The 17,702-nt window shown below is 33.4% G+C and overlaps 2 protein-coding genes and 1 long non-coding RNA gene across 3 annotated transcripts; all 3 read left to right on the top strand.

Annotated features, from left to right (window-relative positions):
* Positions 1-675: 675 nt before the first annotated feature.
* Positions 676-8,373, top strand: LOC128178784 (uncharacterized). The gene is made up of 6 exons (XR_008242993.1): positions 676-690; positions 1,125-1,181; positions 4,971-5,381; positions 6,400-6,700; positions 7,895-7,932; positions 8,040-8,373. It is a non-coding gene; the product is annotated as an uncharacterized LOC128178784 (long non-coding RNA).
* Positions 8,374-9,821: 1,448 nt separating this feature from the next.
* On the top strand, positions 9,822-11,214 carry LOC128178583 (ATP-dependent RNA helicase A-like). The gene is made up of 3 exons (XM_052845829.1): positions 9,822-9,956; positions 10,150-10,606; positions 10,690-11,214. The coding sequence occupies exons 2-3, from the start codon at positions 10,159-10,161 to the stop codon at positions 10,995-10,997; spliced, it is 756 nt and encodes a 251-aa protein (XP_052701789.1). The 5' UTR covers positions 9,822-9,956; positions 10,150-10,158; the 3' UTR covers positions 10,998-11,214.
* Positions 11,215-14,448: 3,234 nt separating this feature from the next.
* Positions 14,449-16,353, top strand: LOC128179085 (ATP-dependent RNA helicase A-like). The gene is made up of 3 exons (XM_052846579.1): positions 14,449-14,584; positions 14,834-15,313; positions 15,410-16,353. The coding sequence occupies exons 1-3, from the start codon at positions 14,497-14,499 to the stop codon at positions 15,466-15,468; spliced, it is 627 nt and encodes a 208-aa protein (XP_052702539.1). The 5' UTR covers positions 14,449-14,496; the 3' UTR covers positions 15,469-16,353.
* The last annotated feature ends 1,349 nt before the right edge of the window (positions 16,354-17,702 follow it).

Below are 17,702 nucleotides of genomic sequence, written 5' to 3'. Positions count from 1 at the left end.
GGTCCACCAACAGTTTCATATTCTTCGCAGAGGTTGCACAAACTGAAATCAAATTTTGCAAACACTTTTAAGAATATCTGGTTTAACTTTAAATTTGGGTAGAATCGAAGAGATTTTTAAGAGAATTAAGCACCTTGGACTTAAAATATTTTAATTTTTGCAGTTTCCGTTCATTTTTTTCGCAGAGGTTGTACATACTGATATGAAGTTTGATACATTTTGCCAATAAACTACGAAACGCCTTCCCAAGAGTAGCTGCTTTAGTATTTCAACACGTGTGTTATGATGTCCGTAAGCTATAAATGAATTTTACCTGATAAATGATTGAGAAATAAATAAAAAACCTACTTTCATTTTCGATAAACAAGCCCGAAATAGCAGAAAATGAGAGTAAGGTGGTGGACGCGCTTGCAATAATATAAATTATTAATATTGAATGATTACGCAAAGAGTGAATATATTTACTGGGAACGTATTTAATATATACAAAGAAATTAAGATTTGACAAATGTTGAATAAATGAAACGAGTTGGTTCGTTTCTTGAATGCGCGATTTTAGTTTTAATGGATAGACGCTTGCGAAGCACGACCTCTGGTGAGAAATTGGGATAGAACTTTCTAGAACGGGGTAACCAAGGACGCGGGAAGACAGGGCGAGTTCAACTTGCTTCTCAGGCAGATACATTCGAGGTCGGTAATTTGTGGTTATTTTTTTTTTTAATTCTTATAAATAAAATGGATGAATTTTATGCGATTTTAGGTTTGATTGGAAGAACTTTCCTGAACGGGGTACCCGGGAACGCGGTTAGAATAGTTAACACCATGGCGGAAAGTGAAGGACGAGTTAACCATTCAGCAAATACTTTATATCTGACAACTTTGCTTTAAAATAAATATTCGGTTGCAAATACATGAAATAATAAATACATGTAAATAAGTAAATTGTAAATTTAAAAAAAAGTGTTAATTTCCGCACTTGCGCGGGATATCATCTACTTTATCATAAAAATATCTAGGTCAAGTTCGTTTTTGGCTACGATTGAGAAATTTCAACAGAATTATGCACCTTGGGCTTAGAAAAATTTCAATTTGCAACTTACAGTTTCCGTTCATTTTCTTTGCAGAGGTCTCCAAGGGAGGGAGCATAAGTGTTTCGCAAATATCTCTTGTTTTAGAACAAAGTAAGTACTGACTGACTTAAAACCTCAATAAAAAACAATATCAACCTAATTCACACACATTTTGGTATAGAAGTAATCAAATTATAATAAAGAATATGAAAACCTCAATACACAAATATTCTATTTGAATATGTTTTAGGGATGTCAACGAGTACTCGACTATCGCTCAGTCACATCGATCATCGACAAAAATTTTCTTAGTAGATTACTCGTAATAAAGTAAACATATTGTGGCATATCTCTGCCCCTTCTGTGCAAGAAATTTTTCAATTAATTATGTCAACATGCAAGATAAAGATGTTGACATGCAAGATAGTTATGTCAACATGCAACATAACTATGTTGACATGCAAGAAAAATGCAATCAAATAAGAGTTTTAAAAAATCTCAAATATCGCCAACATGTGACATCCAAGATGCTAGATACGCTACCTACTGATGTCAACATGCAACTTATTAATGTTAACATGCAACTTCTTTATGTTAACATGCAACTTATTTATGTCGACATGCAACTTAGTTATGTTAGCATGTAAGATAAATATGTTGACATGCAACATATTTATGTTGACATGTAACTTAGTAATGTTGACATACAACTTATAAGTTGCATGTCAACGTATTTATCTCGCATGTAAACATAGCTAAGTTGCATGTCAACATATTTATCTCGCATGTAAACATAAGTAAGTTGCATGTTGACATAAATAAGTTGCATGTTGACCTAAATAAGTTGCATGTCGACATAAAGAAGTTGCATGTCGACATAAATAAGTTGCATGTTGACATAAATAAATTGCATGTCAGCATATTCATCTTGCATTTTAACATAAATAAGTTGCATGTTGACATAAAAAGGTAGCATCTTGGATGTCACAGGTGGGCGATATTTGAGAATTTTTGAGGTTTTGTATAATTCTTATCTGACTGCAATTTTCTTGCATATTAACATATTTATATTGCATGTCGACATATTTGATAGAAAAATAACTTGCACACAAGGGGCAGAGATATGCCACCATATTAACAGCATTTTAAAATGTTATTTTTTTCTTAACACGGCAGTTTTTGTTCTACGAATGTTGATAACAGTTTTTCTTTTATCGACATGCATATGTTTGATCCGTAAGTTACGATTTTTCCATCGACATCCCTTGTGTATTTTTAAAGCGGCTAATAATTAATCCTTCTGATTTACTTAGACAGACATATACCGTTACTTGAGAACAATTTCCGTTTCTTCTAATTAGTTATTTATTGGATTAGATGTTTTCATATGTATAACCAAAACTTTAATCATATCAATAATTATTTTAATTAAGATGTTTGATTTTATAATTATTAATCTTTGATTGTTGATAAGGCAAGGACAATGAATAAGTACCGTAGAACAGGTCACATTTGATTTGCCCAAGATGATACGGAGCTCAATTAAATGTAAGAGTCTCGAGAAAAGGGAAAAGCCAGAACATTTTCTAACGGATATTTATAGGAAATAATTTCCAATTTATTTTTAATCAAATACATCTAGTAAATGTTATCATAAATTTTTAAATTTTCTTTGATTTAAGACGAGGACAATGTGGCAGTAACATTATTTGATTTAAAAAAATGACAGTTTCAAATACGCTTAAATCATCGAGTACTCGACTATCGCTCGACTAAAGCCTCCAATTATAAACTAAGCCAACCGAGTAAAACTGACATATAATGGTTGTTAGATGCCAAACTTCTTTCCAGCATATATATGTAGTTTGATTCTCTATACATGTACAGACACATGGACATAGACTGCGTAAACTACACGCATAATCGATGTTATAATGAAGTAAAAATTGGCTTACTGGTCAAATGTGACCGGAGCGAGCCTAAATGGGTTTTATGAGTTCTTGTGTTCTTTTTTTGAAAATGTTACTCTTTGTTTGAAGAATTTTAAGCAATTCAAAAGTCCATTTGTCTACAGAAAGGATACATTTTCTAAAAATTTTAAACTACGATTTAAAAGGGAAAATAGTTTACAAAACAATTAAATGCATTTCCTAAAAACTTGCAGCATAACCAACTTCGTCCATCAGTACTGATGACCAAGCAGACTGTGCATATATTGAACTATATATGAAACGAAGGAAAACAGAACACTACAGTAGTGCAAGTGTTTATTGACCAATCAATCAAGGAATTCGTGCCAAGTATGAAGTATGGAGAACCAAATAGTATATAACATATAACTTCAATTTCACTCCTTATTTCCTTATTTTCATATCAATTTTTTACATACTCCCAAAAAGTGGGGGGGGGGGGGGGGCCAACTCCATGATAATTCAATTTTTTATATGTAAATTTTAAAAAAATTGTTGCTGCGAAAAAAAGTGTGTGGGGGGGGGGGGGGGCTGGGGTCAGGCCCCCCTCATGCTACGTGCCTGTAGGGTTACGTGGTTTGAAAAAAATCAACCACAAATATGGTAGAATACCTCTATTACTGCAAAGGTTAAACATGTATATGAAATGTCATGTTGTAAATTTTGAATTTACCGGGTGGCAGTAAATACAAAATCGTCATGCTTTAAATTTTTTATTTACTGCCACCCGGTAAATTCAAAATTTACAACAAGACCTAAGGAAAAACAATTTTTTTTTGAAAAAAAAAATGAGTAAATGACTTCATGAGAGAAAAGCATCTTTTGGACAATGATGACTGACATCAAGCTTATTGCAATATATTTTTTCAAATAAATGATTGGTAAAAAGGGGGAATATATTGACCGTACTAAAATCTTTAATTTTGCATTACTTTATTAAAATCAAAGCCAAACTGTTGTTTTTTTTAAATTCTTATTCAATTCACCTTTTACATATATGAAATCCATGCAAAGAGATAAGGCGGATTGAAAGTTTATAGAAAAAATTATAAAAGGATTGGATTGTCGCATCCATCTTTAGTCAGACTTTCCTTGAGATGAAAATCTCTGTATCATAACATAGGAAAATCTTCAATTTTAAAATTAAAATATCACCATTTTTCTTTACCAAATAACAGTTTATGACCAAAAAAATATTAAAGAGTTTAAGGTATATTTGGTGGGAAGTTTGTCGACCACCTAACCCCTTACACGATTTTTGAAAGCTTCTCCATTATCATAATCATTAGGATTGAAATATTAAGTATCTTAAATTGGAGATACAACCATACATGCTGTTATATTCTGAAAGTCATATTCTAGTTAATTATCTTCAATGTTTCTCTGATTTACAAATGAGTCAATATAGAAAATGATTTGATCTAGTTGAGGGTTGGGATTATAACCGTTATTAAGAAACTATTTAAATAAAAAGAATATATCTAGTAGAAATACATCATGTAACAGTAGTCTTTTTATACAAATATATGGTGACTAACTAATCACTTAAAAGGTAAAATATTCATTGAATTGAAACTTAAATCAAATACATCAAAGAAAATTTCCAGTACGTGGAGACTACACTAATAAAATATATATCCTTCTTCCTATATTTTATAAACCCAACCAGAAAACAACACAACACTGACAAAATCAGATAAAAAAAATATCGTGACCTTACTAATATCAAGGACGATGTTTTCTTTGTATTAAGTAAAGTTCACCATTTTAGACGCTTAAATTCGTATATTATTGTCTATTTTGAATACATTCTAATTTTATAAAGTATCTTAACGCCAAAAAAAATTTGACAATGAGAATAAAATCATTGAAAGTTTGATCCGCCTCAATTAACCAGGTGCATTGATTTATACGTTTTACTTATTTCCAGCATTGTCCTCTTATTATCACCGTAATTTGGAAAACCAGAAATATTGGCGAGGGTTCACTTTTGAATGGTCAACTGAGATAAGTAAAAGAATGTTGCATCTAGGTCAATAAATCATCTACGTATCCTAAAAAGTCAATTGTCCCGTGGCAGATGATTCAAGACTTTGACCTACTTTGGATCAGGAACATCATATATGGTGAAGCGGACATTTACGACCACAAAAAGTGAGGCCTTTTATTGCAGACTTCGGCTTTAGTGCTGAAAGTAATCTGTTCCCCCTGGTCTTTCTTATGGTGAAAGCTGTCCCCGCGTACATTAATTGTCAATATTTGCATATTTATTTTTTCGATGTATAAAATGATGTCCAACGGTACTCATCTCGCATTTGCCACAGGATTTGCAAGCTGCCAGGTAAGGCCCGGAACAGCCGAGTTATTTTTATTGGAGTAGTGCTCGATTGGATTACTGTCTGTAATATTCAACATGTATTGTGATAGGACTACTCTTCTGATAAAATGTGCAAGCGTGTTAATTTGAATTAAACCGTCTTTAAAAAGGATTTCTCATCAGAATTAATTTAAAAAGTAGCCATGGTATCAATTTTGACTATAGAATTGAAACAAAAAAATCCAGAAAAATTATTTTTATGAATTTATTTATGTTTTTTAATGATGAATATAATTCTTGTTGTCCGTTGTCAATTTGTAATAATCTCATCATTTTGTGATTGTATAGTTTGCTTTTATGTATGTATGTATGTATGTTTAATAATTGTTTTGTGTCGTTATTTTATCCCTGCATCTACACCATCATCATCTATGTGTTCCCCTAACAACTGTAAACTGTAATAATATTGTGGAGTGTGGTTTGCGTTTTAAAGCGTCTTCTAAACACAGAGTAACAAGCATCAAAGTGACGTTGTGGTATCTGCTCAATTTGTTTGAATGTGTCATCCTCAGTTGTTTTTAGTGTCTGCTCTATGTTTCATATATTGGCATTTGCTTTATCTGTTTCATAACTGTACTGTCTGCTTAATATGATCCGATGTACAATCTACAAACTCTCCGTGTTCAAACCCGACCATTACGAGCTTTAATCCTGTGTTGTTACCACATGCAGTAATACTGTGATGTCATTTTTATGTTGTTTTGTCTTATGTCGTTAATCTGCATCCCAAAGTGTACTTCTCAAACTTATAGGTGTCATCAACTACGGGTTTTGGCAGGTGCGAGATGTCCCAACTGTCCGTATGTTGTGCCGTTTTATGCTGTTGTACATTAGTCTATGTACTGTACAAGGAACTTACCTTTTACAGTCGTGCATTCGTTTTCGTCGGTAGCTTAGGTGGCGGATTTATTGTTCTGTCCTTTTTGTCTGGTTTCGGAGAAAATGGAAAGGAAACTGGAGAACCGTTTTCCCTTTTTTGCAGAAAATGAGACGAGGAGTGTGTTTATTACTGGTTCTGTCCCTGGTTGGGCAGTCGTTATCACAAACCACAACAAATACTTTTGGAATAGGCGACACAATAAGAAGAGTGATAACTACCTACCCCTGGTTTGCGATTGCGGCTGCAGCTCCATTTATTGCCGCTAATAGTTTGGGTCCGAATCCCTCCGGGTTAATGCTCAGCAGACCCCCATTCCCTCCTCCGCCGCCATTCTTCCGAAGACCTTTTCCCATGATGCCCTTCATGAGACCTCCTCCTCCTCCAATCTTCGTCGTACGACATGGTAAGGAAATAGGAATTCTTGATTATAATGCAGTTCTGTAGAGCTGTTTTTTTACTGGGAAAATTCTCGCACTGATTTGAAATAAGTGTTTTGTTGAGTAAATCTGTCGGAAAAAATTAGTGTATTTTTCGAGTTTTCATCATCACCATCTGAAATATAAAAACACTATCCAACTCCCTCCTACCCAGTCCTGAACCCGCCCGACACATAGATGATGGTTGTAGTTACATGGGGTTTAGTAGATGGTAATTGATACATTTTTCTTCATTTTTCATCAGCACAATGAAGATTTGCATTAAAACTCTGCTAATTTTGGGAATGGCAACTACAATCTTATCTCAAAGTACCAATATATTTGGTCAAATTGGGAATTTCATCACAGGATATCCTCTTCTTGCATTGTCTTTCGCTGGCCCTTTCCTTGCAAGAGGTGGTTTGGGTCCGAACCCCTCTGGCGTCATTATACCTCCCCCACCGGCTTTTATCGGTGGTGGACGTCGCTTTATCGGGGGTGGACTTCCTCCACCTTTTATAGGACCTTTTCCACCCCGCCCCGGAATGTTGTATGGTAAGTGATGTCAAAGCCTAACGTTAACCTTAACGCACGTCCTTTAACTTTCAGGCCATTCGAAGTCGTATTGAGAAATGATAGGTATATATTTGGTAAGTTTGGTGTGTGACGGAGTAACATAGGACCATGTTTTCCTCTCAAGAAAAGAAACTACTTACATTACTAGCTGTTTAATTTTCTTACTAATGCCTTTTTTTCTTAACTACTTTCTGCTTTGTCTATCATTTTATAGTTAATATACTGACATTATTATTTTGCTTTCACACTACACCGGTGAAAATTCTGTTAAGCCCACGTGACTGTTTTCAGGGTTTCCTAGAATATTTTCCCGGAAAGATTGCACCCATTCACTTTATAAAATTATGCTGTTTGTGAAAAATGTCTTAAATACATGTTACTTGAAATAAACCTAACTTAAAAAAGTAAAAACCGTCGCAGAATTATTTATTGATGGAAGATTAACGCCATAATGGCAAATTGTTTTAAGCATTAAAATTTTTATTGTTATAATTTTGTTAATTAAGCTATTTGATATTATCAATCATTGATATTTGTATTTTGTTTGTTGTTTTGTTTTTTGAGACTACAATGACCAGTTTACTGTCAACGTATTATTTTTGTAGGTTAACTTATATGGATGAGGATGATAGGGCAAGTCAAGGTATGAATCAAGACTCTTGATCTAACTTATTTACGATTTTAAAAAAAATGTTTTATTATGTTATACGTGCATTTTAATGATACGCTTTTCATTTTAATATTTTGTAGGATGTGTTTCATTTTCTGGCGTCTTCCGGTGTATATTTCATCACACTTGCGTCCCTGAAATCAACAGTTTTGTTGGCGGAATTACATTGTGACATTATCAGTTGTTATATGTTATTCTCAGACAAAACTTACACTAGCAATGAATCTAGTTATTTTAATTCATTTCGGTTCCTTGTGTAACAAATAATTTTCTGTATATTATTAAATTAATAATATTACGAATATATCATCATAGCAGATAATTGTTCAAAGATCTCTATATCAACCCAGATTTGTTTGTCTGTAAATTCGCAGTTATTTTTGTTGTATGCAAATAAATATATTTAACCAAAAATTCAATTTTCTGTTATCAATCGGAATCATTGAAATTGAATAAAAGACTACTGGAACCACGGATGGCGGCGATGGGTACCTTGTGTATTAGATTACACTTAAGCCTGATAGGGTATTTATTACTCAAAAATTATAACGTCAGATGCATGGAGCGGGCACCTGCAACATAATCATCATATGCAGTACACGTTATTAATACAGAGCGTATCTTTTTCTAACAATGTATTTCTAGGTTATCAAAGTAGGAGACAGATTACAATAAAGCTTTAATTACAAGTACTCAGTTTCGGGTTTTGTTCTGTCAAAAAAAGACACACAAGTCTCGACGTGAATTAGTTCTAATGTCTCGGGCCGCTCAAAAAGGGCTTGTAATCAAGGCTGCCGTATTTTAAGTTATATAAATGCTATTTTTTTCATTTCTACCGAATGTTTTAATTAAATAACAGTAGCTCATACAATAATAGATAGTGATTGATATAAATAGTTTTGTAGAGAATTTACATTTAAAAGATCAGTCTATTTAACTGTGAAGATTTACGGCTTTGAAGGAAGTTATTTTGTCAAACGCATCCCTGACCTACAAATTAAATTGGAGTTTGTCAAGAGTCATTTTTCTTTTGGTTTCATGAAAGTTATTTCCATATTTGAAAGTTAGTTGATGTGATTTATTATGTGATTTGTTAAAATATTTTTAAATTAAGGATGAAAATGTTCCAGTGAACCTCAAAAGCATTAAATGAAATCATTTATTTCACGTAATTGGAAAGTGTAAACAAAAACAAAAAACATGGAAGCAGCTTAATTTTTAATTTTTAACGTGTAGTTGAAACGCAAAATATTCCTTGTAAACACAAAATATTCCTTGTAAAATAAAAAGAGGGAATTTTAAACGATATAATATATATTTAATTTAGGGCACATTCATGAGCAAAATAAATTATGACATTCTCTATGTAATCGAACACAAAATAAAAGCCTGCCATTCAGTCAGCTTAAACGCGACTATAAATTACTAAGGTAGAACTGAATTGGAAAGATTTGCCTTTCAGTGTTCTCTCCAGACCTTATAGTCCACATCCAGGGGACTAAATGAGACGGATACCTGTATGTATCTCTTTGTTTCATTCGACAACACTCTTTAAATAATAATTATGCATTGTATTCGATATTTCATGAAGTTATTACATGTATAAAAGTCATGGAAACCATAACCTTTGAACAACACATTATGTTAACGTATATACCCTTGTTTGAAAACAGCTATTTATAATTATGTAGCTAACGAGCATCAGTAATTAATAAAGTTATTACTTATTTGTATTACTATATGATTTATAACTTTGGATAATTATATGAATGATATAAATTCTATAGATTATGCGAAGAAATTATAGCAAGAATTCCTTGGTAACATTAATTATCACAGATCAGGAAGAGCTGTCAGACATGTTCTATAACCGAGGTACATGTACATGTTAATGATTGCGGCCTTCATACAGATACCGCGTGTACATTACAGCATGGAATCTTATATATAAAACCTACTGTACGGTGGATGGACACCGCGCTGTAGATCAACTATCAGTAAGCATTAACGTGTTTTTCACCAAGTAAAACTATAACTACCATGCAGCACTAGTAAACAAAAAAAAACCGCTAAATACATTGTACTTCTGTAAAATAAAAAAAGGTTTTTACAGTTAACGCAACCAATTTAGCCATTCACTTTATGAATTCTATCAGTTAGAGGTAAATAAATCTTAACGTTCTGTTTTAGGTTAAAACCATGAAGTCCTTCCTGACCTTGACCTTGGCTGCCGTCCTTTTGGCCAGCTGTTCCGCCCAGTGGCGCAGGGGACCATTTATCGTCGGCTTTGGCGGGGATGATGGACTCTTTGATGATGGATTCTTCGATGATGACTTTTACGATGATGACTTCTACGACGATGATTTCTTCGATGACGACTCCTTTGGTTTCTTCCTTGGCGGGCCAAGGAGGGGAGGATTCGGAATGGAAGGCGTTTCTCCATTCGTCGGAGGAATGAGCGCTGGTGTTGGTGGATTTATGGGCGCTAGTGGATTTGGAGGAATGGGCGGTATGATTGGGGGACGCATGGGAGGATCCGGATATGGAAAGAAACACTACGGCGGATACGGAAAGAAGATGAGCGGATATGGTAAAAAGATGACCGGATACGGAAAATCTTCCGCAATGAGTGTACCAATGATTTCAGGTAAGCATAATTGTTCTTTAAGTATCAATATTTTAAAATCTTTCAGATAAGAAAATATTGAATTATATATTATATTTTTCAAGGATACCAGACAGCAGGCTATCCGTCAGGAGGATATGCTGGAGCCTCCTCCTATTCCCAGGCAGGATATACCGGATCATATCCCCAAGCAGGATACAGCGGAGCATCTGCCTATTCCCAGGGAGGATATGCCGGATCATACTCCTATCCCCAAGGTGGATACAGCGGAGCATCTGCCTATTCCCAGGGAGGATATGCCGGATCATACTCCTATCCCCAGGGTGGATACAGCGGAGCATCTGCCTATTCCCAGGGAGGATATGCCGGAGCTACCCCTTACTTTTCTTCTTCACTTGGGGGTCAATACTAACTATTTAGGTTAAGCGGTGAATTGTATTAAAAATTCATGTATTTACGAATATATAATTAGGCAGAGCACTTTCTGTAGATTATTGCATCAAAATGATATAATATAAGCTCATTTTGTATGTTTTTGTCATATATAATATATTTCATTAATTTTCAGTATTTTTTTTAAAGTATCGCAAAAGCAATAAGCTTGTGCGTAGAATCTCTGTCCCGAGTACATACATATAAAGAATGAAGCGTGCGCAGTCTGAAGTTCCGTGCAGCATATTTTATTTTACTATATGCCAATGTTATAATCAACAGCATAAAAAGAAAACTATTGAGTAACCTATAAATGTAGTATTTGAAAGGTTACTGCGATTTCTTTGCTGAAAATGTGATAAACAATAAAAAGATTTAAGCTATTTATTTCCCGGTGTGTACATGTAAAGACACGTCCCACGAATGATCATGGTTTCAAACTTCCATGGTTTTGGAAACTATAGTGACATATATATGAAGCGTATATTTTATTTCTATTGTATGCTATAAATATTTGTTTATGGAGAGAGTGGTCTAATCTTCTAATTATGTTCCGATCTCAGATGAATATTCCTACGATAACAATATGTTTATATCATATTCATGTATATCAAAAAAGTTAAAATCGTATAGTACAATATCTGTTTATTTTTAAAGCAATGTCTACTCTTCCCACATGTATTAAGATGGATGTTCTATTTAATGTTTATTGTATATACTTTATGTCTATGATTATCTTGTACTAATCATAAAATAAGAATAAAGAAATAAATAAACAAACGTTTAAAAGACTATCCAGACTTATTTCATCAACTTAATCAATTAACTTCATACAAGAATAGAACAATCGCGACTGTCAATCAGACAATGCAAAAAATTGGTAGAAAATGAATACTTTTGCAATACTGAGTATTTTGTATAATAAATAATGTTTTAAGTTCCAGACGCCAAAACAATAAACTGAACCTAGTTTAACTTAGCATTTTTATTGTGAAGCCGTCGACGAATTTCTAGGTCATTAACTTTGCAAACCCTTTAGATAGACACCCTCCTGTTGAATGTTTCAATTCCTTATTTTCTAATTATCGCATATATTTTATGACAAACTATTGAACAACCACAGACGATAGAACACAAACCTAACCGAATAAAAAACGTCAATAAAAAACACATTTGGCCAGGCTAAAATTTCAAGGAAAACCAACAAAAACTTTGTCTTTCTGTCATTCTCAGTCCATCCTATGTCTGAAAATAAAATAATTTAAAAGTACTGTTTAGAAAATTAGTCTCAAGATTTATCACAAACCTAAAATTCCTTCTTAGTTGTTTTGAACAGGCTAATATTTTCATCTTAACAATAACCATTGTACAAATTAAATCGCAGATAAAAAAAAATAAAACCCCATAGCAAATCTCATTCCGTATCGAGAATGAATGCCAAAACATTCAGGCAAGTTGCGAGGGTAGAATTTTAATCGGTTCTTATTCTCTCAAACTAATATGAGCCTCTTTGATTGAATTTTTATATTAGTAAATAATGTATAAAAAAAAGATAAAATAGATATACGATTATCGTAATTATCGTAAGTTTTTATTGATCAAATCATGATCATACATGTAGGTCTTATAAATAAACTTGATCAATTAATTCATGATATGTTCACGTCGGACGGGTTTTATTTCTCGATTTCGGATAAGTTACTACACATTCGTTACTTTGTAAAATAGTTTTAATGCAGTCTTGATCGATTTATTGTTGTAAGCATTTCTGATTTGTTAAAGGTATTTTAGTTGAATGAATTTTTCCCCGTAAAATGGAGTATTTGAACATAAGCGGATTGAATTTTAAATATCTTGCTAGGAAAGTAGTGGATACAATAAATTTCGTCCCAAAATGAATGCCTCATGAAACAATAGGTCCAGGGGCCACATAGCTCACCTGAGCAACAATAGTCATAACTATGATCAAATCAGTAACACAGTATCAAAATATCCCAGCAACTAATACAGTAGATCTTGAACAACAAGTTAAAAGATCTGCCGATTTTTTCCCAATAATTTTCATGGTAAATGCCAAGCTCCTTTTGTTGTTTTAGTATTTTTTTTTCTGATGTAAAAAAAAAAAACCCGTTTGTGGCCCCACGTTTCTCCAAAGAAACATAGTTTGTTCAAACTTTAATCTGCACAGCATGTGCTTTCACGCAAGTTTAATTTTTTTGGCTGAAGTATTTTCAAGAAGAATTTTTTTGTATACATTCGTATGTAAAAGTTTGACCCATCACAATTATGGCCCAATACCCCCCGGGGGCCATGATTGGAATAGACTTGAATCTACACCATAAAATTCTTCCAAGCTAGTTCAAATTTTTCTAGCCTACTATTAATAGTTATAAGAAGATTTTAAAAGAATATCCACAAAAGTTCGAACTTTTCTGGCAGATTGATTTGAGAAAAAGATTCTTAAATATTTTCTCTATATATTCTTTTCTAAAACCTCATTCCCTCATTGTGGCCCAACCCCGGGGACCTTGTTATGAACAAACCTGAATCTACATCTATTTACCTTAGGCTGCTTCCACACTTTGAACTTGACTGGCAAAATGCATGGTTTTTGAGAAGAAGATTTTTAAAGATTTTCTCTTTTATTCTTATGTAAAACCTTATCCTCCTATTCTGCCCCCCCCCCAGGGACCATGATTTGAACAAACTTGAATCCACATTAACTGAGGGTGCTTCCACACAAATCTAAGCTTGACTGGCCAAATCATCTCTAAGAAGAAGATTTTGAAAAATACAAGCAATTTTTTAATAATTCTGAATTATCTCCCCTTTAAAAGAAACGTGGCCCTTCATTGAACAAAATTAATTTTAATCCTCTTTACCAAGTGATGTTTGTGCCAAGTTTGGTTGAAATCAGCCCATTGGTTCTGGTGAAGAAGAGACGCCAACGACGACAGACAATGGCCAAATCTTGATCAGAAAAGCTCACTTGAGCCTTCGGCTCAGGCGAGCTAATAAAAATATCAAAATCCTTTAAAACTAACTTATGAATTAATTTGTCGTTTTTTAAATCAAAAGTATGGTTGTTTCTTTATTAGGCGCTTCATGACTCTATAATTTAAAAGGTATCGTATTTTTTATTCACGTTTTGATATTACAAAACTTCTTATACTTTCTTACATTTTGAAAATTAAGAATTCTTGTTTAATAAGATTAGAGAAACCTCAGAGAGATTACACCATCATTCGGTTGATATGACCCTCTCTGCAGCGTTGAGATCACTTCAAAGTGAAACACGGTGGCGGGGGCGGGATCCAGACTATTCATTGAACTGTAAACCTCAAATTGCCTTAGATGCAAAATCATATAGATTTTGCACACATACAGGGGATTTCCCTTAAAGCTTGGATTTTTGTGGATCGGGAAGCGATTGACAGACATGTTCGATAAGCAATGTATAACGTCTGCTCGACACCCCTATGCCAAACAGCTCGTGTACGTTACAGCATGGAACCCTTTATATAGACCAACGAACGGTGGTTAAATACCAGTGTCTCTTCTCTCTCGGTAAGTATTGTAAGTATTAGTGTGTTATTTGCTGGAGCTCAAAAAGGATTTTCAAAAAAAACCAACTCATATTTAAAACTTAAACAGTTGCATCATTCCCATTCAAAAATAAAGGTAATCTTGAAACAAATATGAGCGAATGTTATCTTTACATTTTGAAAAAAACACTTACTTGAATTGTAAAATGTTCTATTACCCTGCGTTTTGTATTTCGTTTTACCATGAGATATGCGTTCTGTATTCCTGTAGAAACCATGAAGTCCTTCCTGACCTTGACCTTGGCTGCCGTCCTTTTGGCCAGCTGTTCCGCCCAGTGGCGCAGGGGACCATTTATCGTCGGATTTGGCGGGGATGATGGAATCTTTGATGATGGATTCTTCGATGATGACTTTTACGATGATGACTTTTACGACGATGATTTCTTCGATGACGACTCCTTTGGTTTCTTCCTTGGCGGGCCAAGGAGGGGAGGATTCGGAATGGGAGGCGTTTCTCCATTCGTCGAAGGAATGAACGCTGGTGGGTTTATGGGAGGAATGGGCGCTGGTGTCGGTGGATTTACGGGCGCTAGTGGATTTGGAGGAATGGGCGGTATGATTGGGGGACACATCGGAGGATCTGGATATGGAAAGAAACACTACGGCGGATACGGAAAGAAGATGAGCGGATATGGTAAAAAGATGACCGGTTACGGGAAATCTTCCGCCATTTCTGTACCTATGGTTTCAGGTAAGTCAATTTGATTTTTAAGTAATGCAATATTTCTCTTTTTATAATTCGCAAAACAGAATCGTGTTCACTGAACTATGAAATCATTTTTTACAGGATACCATACATCAAGCTATCCACAAGTAGGGTATGCTGGAGGAGCATCCTATTATTAGGCTGGCTATGCCTGAGTATCCTTCTCCCTTCTTCTTTCATCAGGCTTGATATGATGAAGAATCCTTTATTGTAGATTTTGACAAAGATTCTTCTCCATTTAAACTCTTATGCCAAAATAATATATATATATGTGTCAGAGGAACCCAGTATATATAGTTTAAGATGTCACACGAGTGATCCTGGTTTGTTAAGTTTTATATGTATGTGGATGTAGCTATATTTTTAACCTATATTAGAGATGTGATATAAGTTTTCTTAAGCAAAATCTTTCCGATCGCTGCATACTTATTTCAGAGAAGTTTGAGAGTTTGTTATAAGATAATAAAACCTTTGTTGCTAGCGAATTTTATTACTACATAGAATGTGCAAAGTATGTGAATAAGTAATTAAAAAAACCAAAATTTAAGCAGTATGCCATATCGACATATCTAGTTGAGAAATTCAATATTCTGAAAATTATATAAGTATATTAATTATATATTTGTGTAGAAAGAAGGTGGTCAAGTTCAGTAACTTATTCTGGACATGTGTGCCCAACACCAGTTTTATGTATTTGTACAGGAAGAATAGGTTCGTGTTACATGATTGTGTATATTCATTAAATTCAACTAAAATCTTACACAAGATGGAATCATTATCTCTGTTAACGTTTTATTAAACATTGTCTGCTCTCTATTAAGTATATAAGTGAATATGGATTGAACAGCGGGCAAAAATAGCCTATATTACCTCTCTCCACCTGAGATCAAGGTATAATTATTTATAATACAAATAGTGTATACTTTCATAATTATATCTATATATTAACATGAATGTTCTATTCCTTGTATGTATATTGTGTATTTATATACCTATTATTTATGTAAATTTTATTTTATGTTTATTGTATCATTCAAATATTTATTAAGAATAAAAACAATATTGATCAAAAAATGAAACAGCGTCTAGCATACCATCACATCTCATAAACCAATTAAGGATATGATTATGGAGTTTGGGTAATGGCAGCAACTAGCTGTTGCTATACATTCCAATATGCAAAATTATTTTTCTTCCAGAACCCCCCCCCCCCCCCCAGATGTTTTCAATCCTCTTTATTGCACATATTTATAATAGCATGCAAAATTATCAAGCATATGATAACACTATCCAAATAAATCCATTTCTATTAGTTGTTTATCAAAACCGACCTACCCTTTCCAGAAATTAGGGGGAGGGGATTTTTTGTGGTGTCCGTAAATGAATCTATCTAAACAATTGTATCCACTAGAAAAATCAACATATTATATAAAATAGATAAAATGATATTTTAACAAAGGGTAAATTTTTAGGATAATATTTTGTTATCAATATTTAGTGCTGGAAGCGAGTCGGTTTTTGTATTACTATTACACTTATAACTTTTATGAAAATATGTCGAATTTTTATTTCGACCCACCGACCCTATTTTGGAAAAAAAAGTCTTTAACAACTAATAAAAAATACACAGGATGGCCTAAACTAATGAAAAATAAGATTCAAGACGGATTTAGACAGTTACATGTGTGCCGAAATGAATATGCATGAAATTGTACGTGAAGCGTGCCTAAAACCACTAAGTAAACGTTTCCGAAATACACGTGTACATGTTTTTAAATTATAAATAATAAAGTGGTTACTGTTAGTGTATCAATTTGTCATATCGTAAGTTTACTAGTAGGTGTAAATATGTCGTATTGTAAAGTTTGCTGGAAATTTACCGGGCGGATGTACATAAAATATTTAAAGAATTAAAGTTAAGATATACTTAGTGGTTGTAAAATCAAAATTCACAATATGTTATACTGTAAATTTTGTATTTACACCCACCAAAAAAAAACTTTTCGATTTACAATACGATAATTTCAAATTGCTAGGTAAATGTAAATACAAAATTAAACAAAATGATATATTACAGATTTTTGTATTTACTACCCTTCAGCAAATATGTAAAAAAAGGTTATTTTTAGAAGAAATAATACACGTGTAACCATGTTAATCAACAGAAATTAATCTTATAACAGACATCATTTTCAAATATTAATATTGCAATCATAGCGATTATATACATGCATTCTAAACTTTACATGTACTATTATATTTCAAATATTTTACTACATGAAAGGTTAATATGATAATTCTAGACATAATCAGTGAAATGGTTCATGTTTTAGAGAGACCGTTTATTAAACATATCAATCTAAAAAACTATAAA

This window comes from Crassostrea angulata, chromosome 3, assembly GCF_025612915.1.
Source record: "Crassostrea angulata isolate pt1a10 chromosome 3, ASM2561291v2, whole genome shotgun sequence".
NCBI lineage: Eukaryota > Metazoa > Mollusca > Bivalvia > Ostreida > Ostreidae > Magallana > Magallana angulata.
The sequence above is the reverse complement of the archived record's forward strand: the minus strand, read 5'-3'. Positions and strand labels throughout refer to the sequence as shown.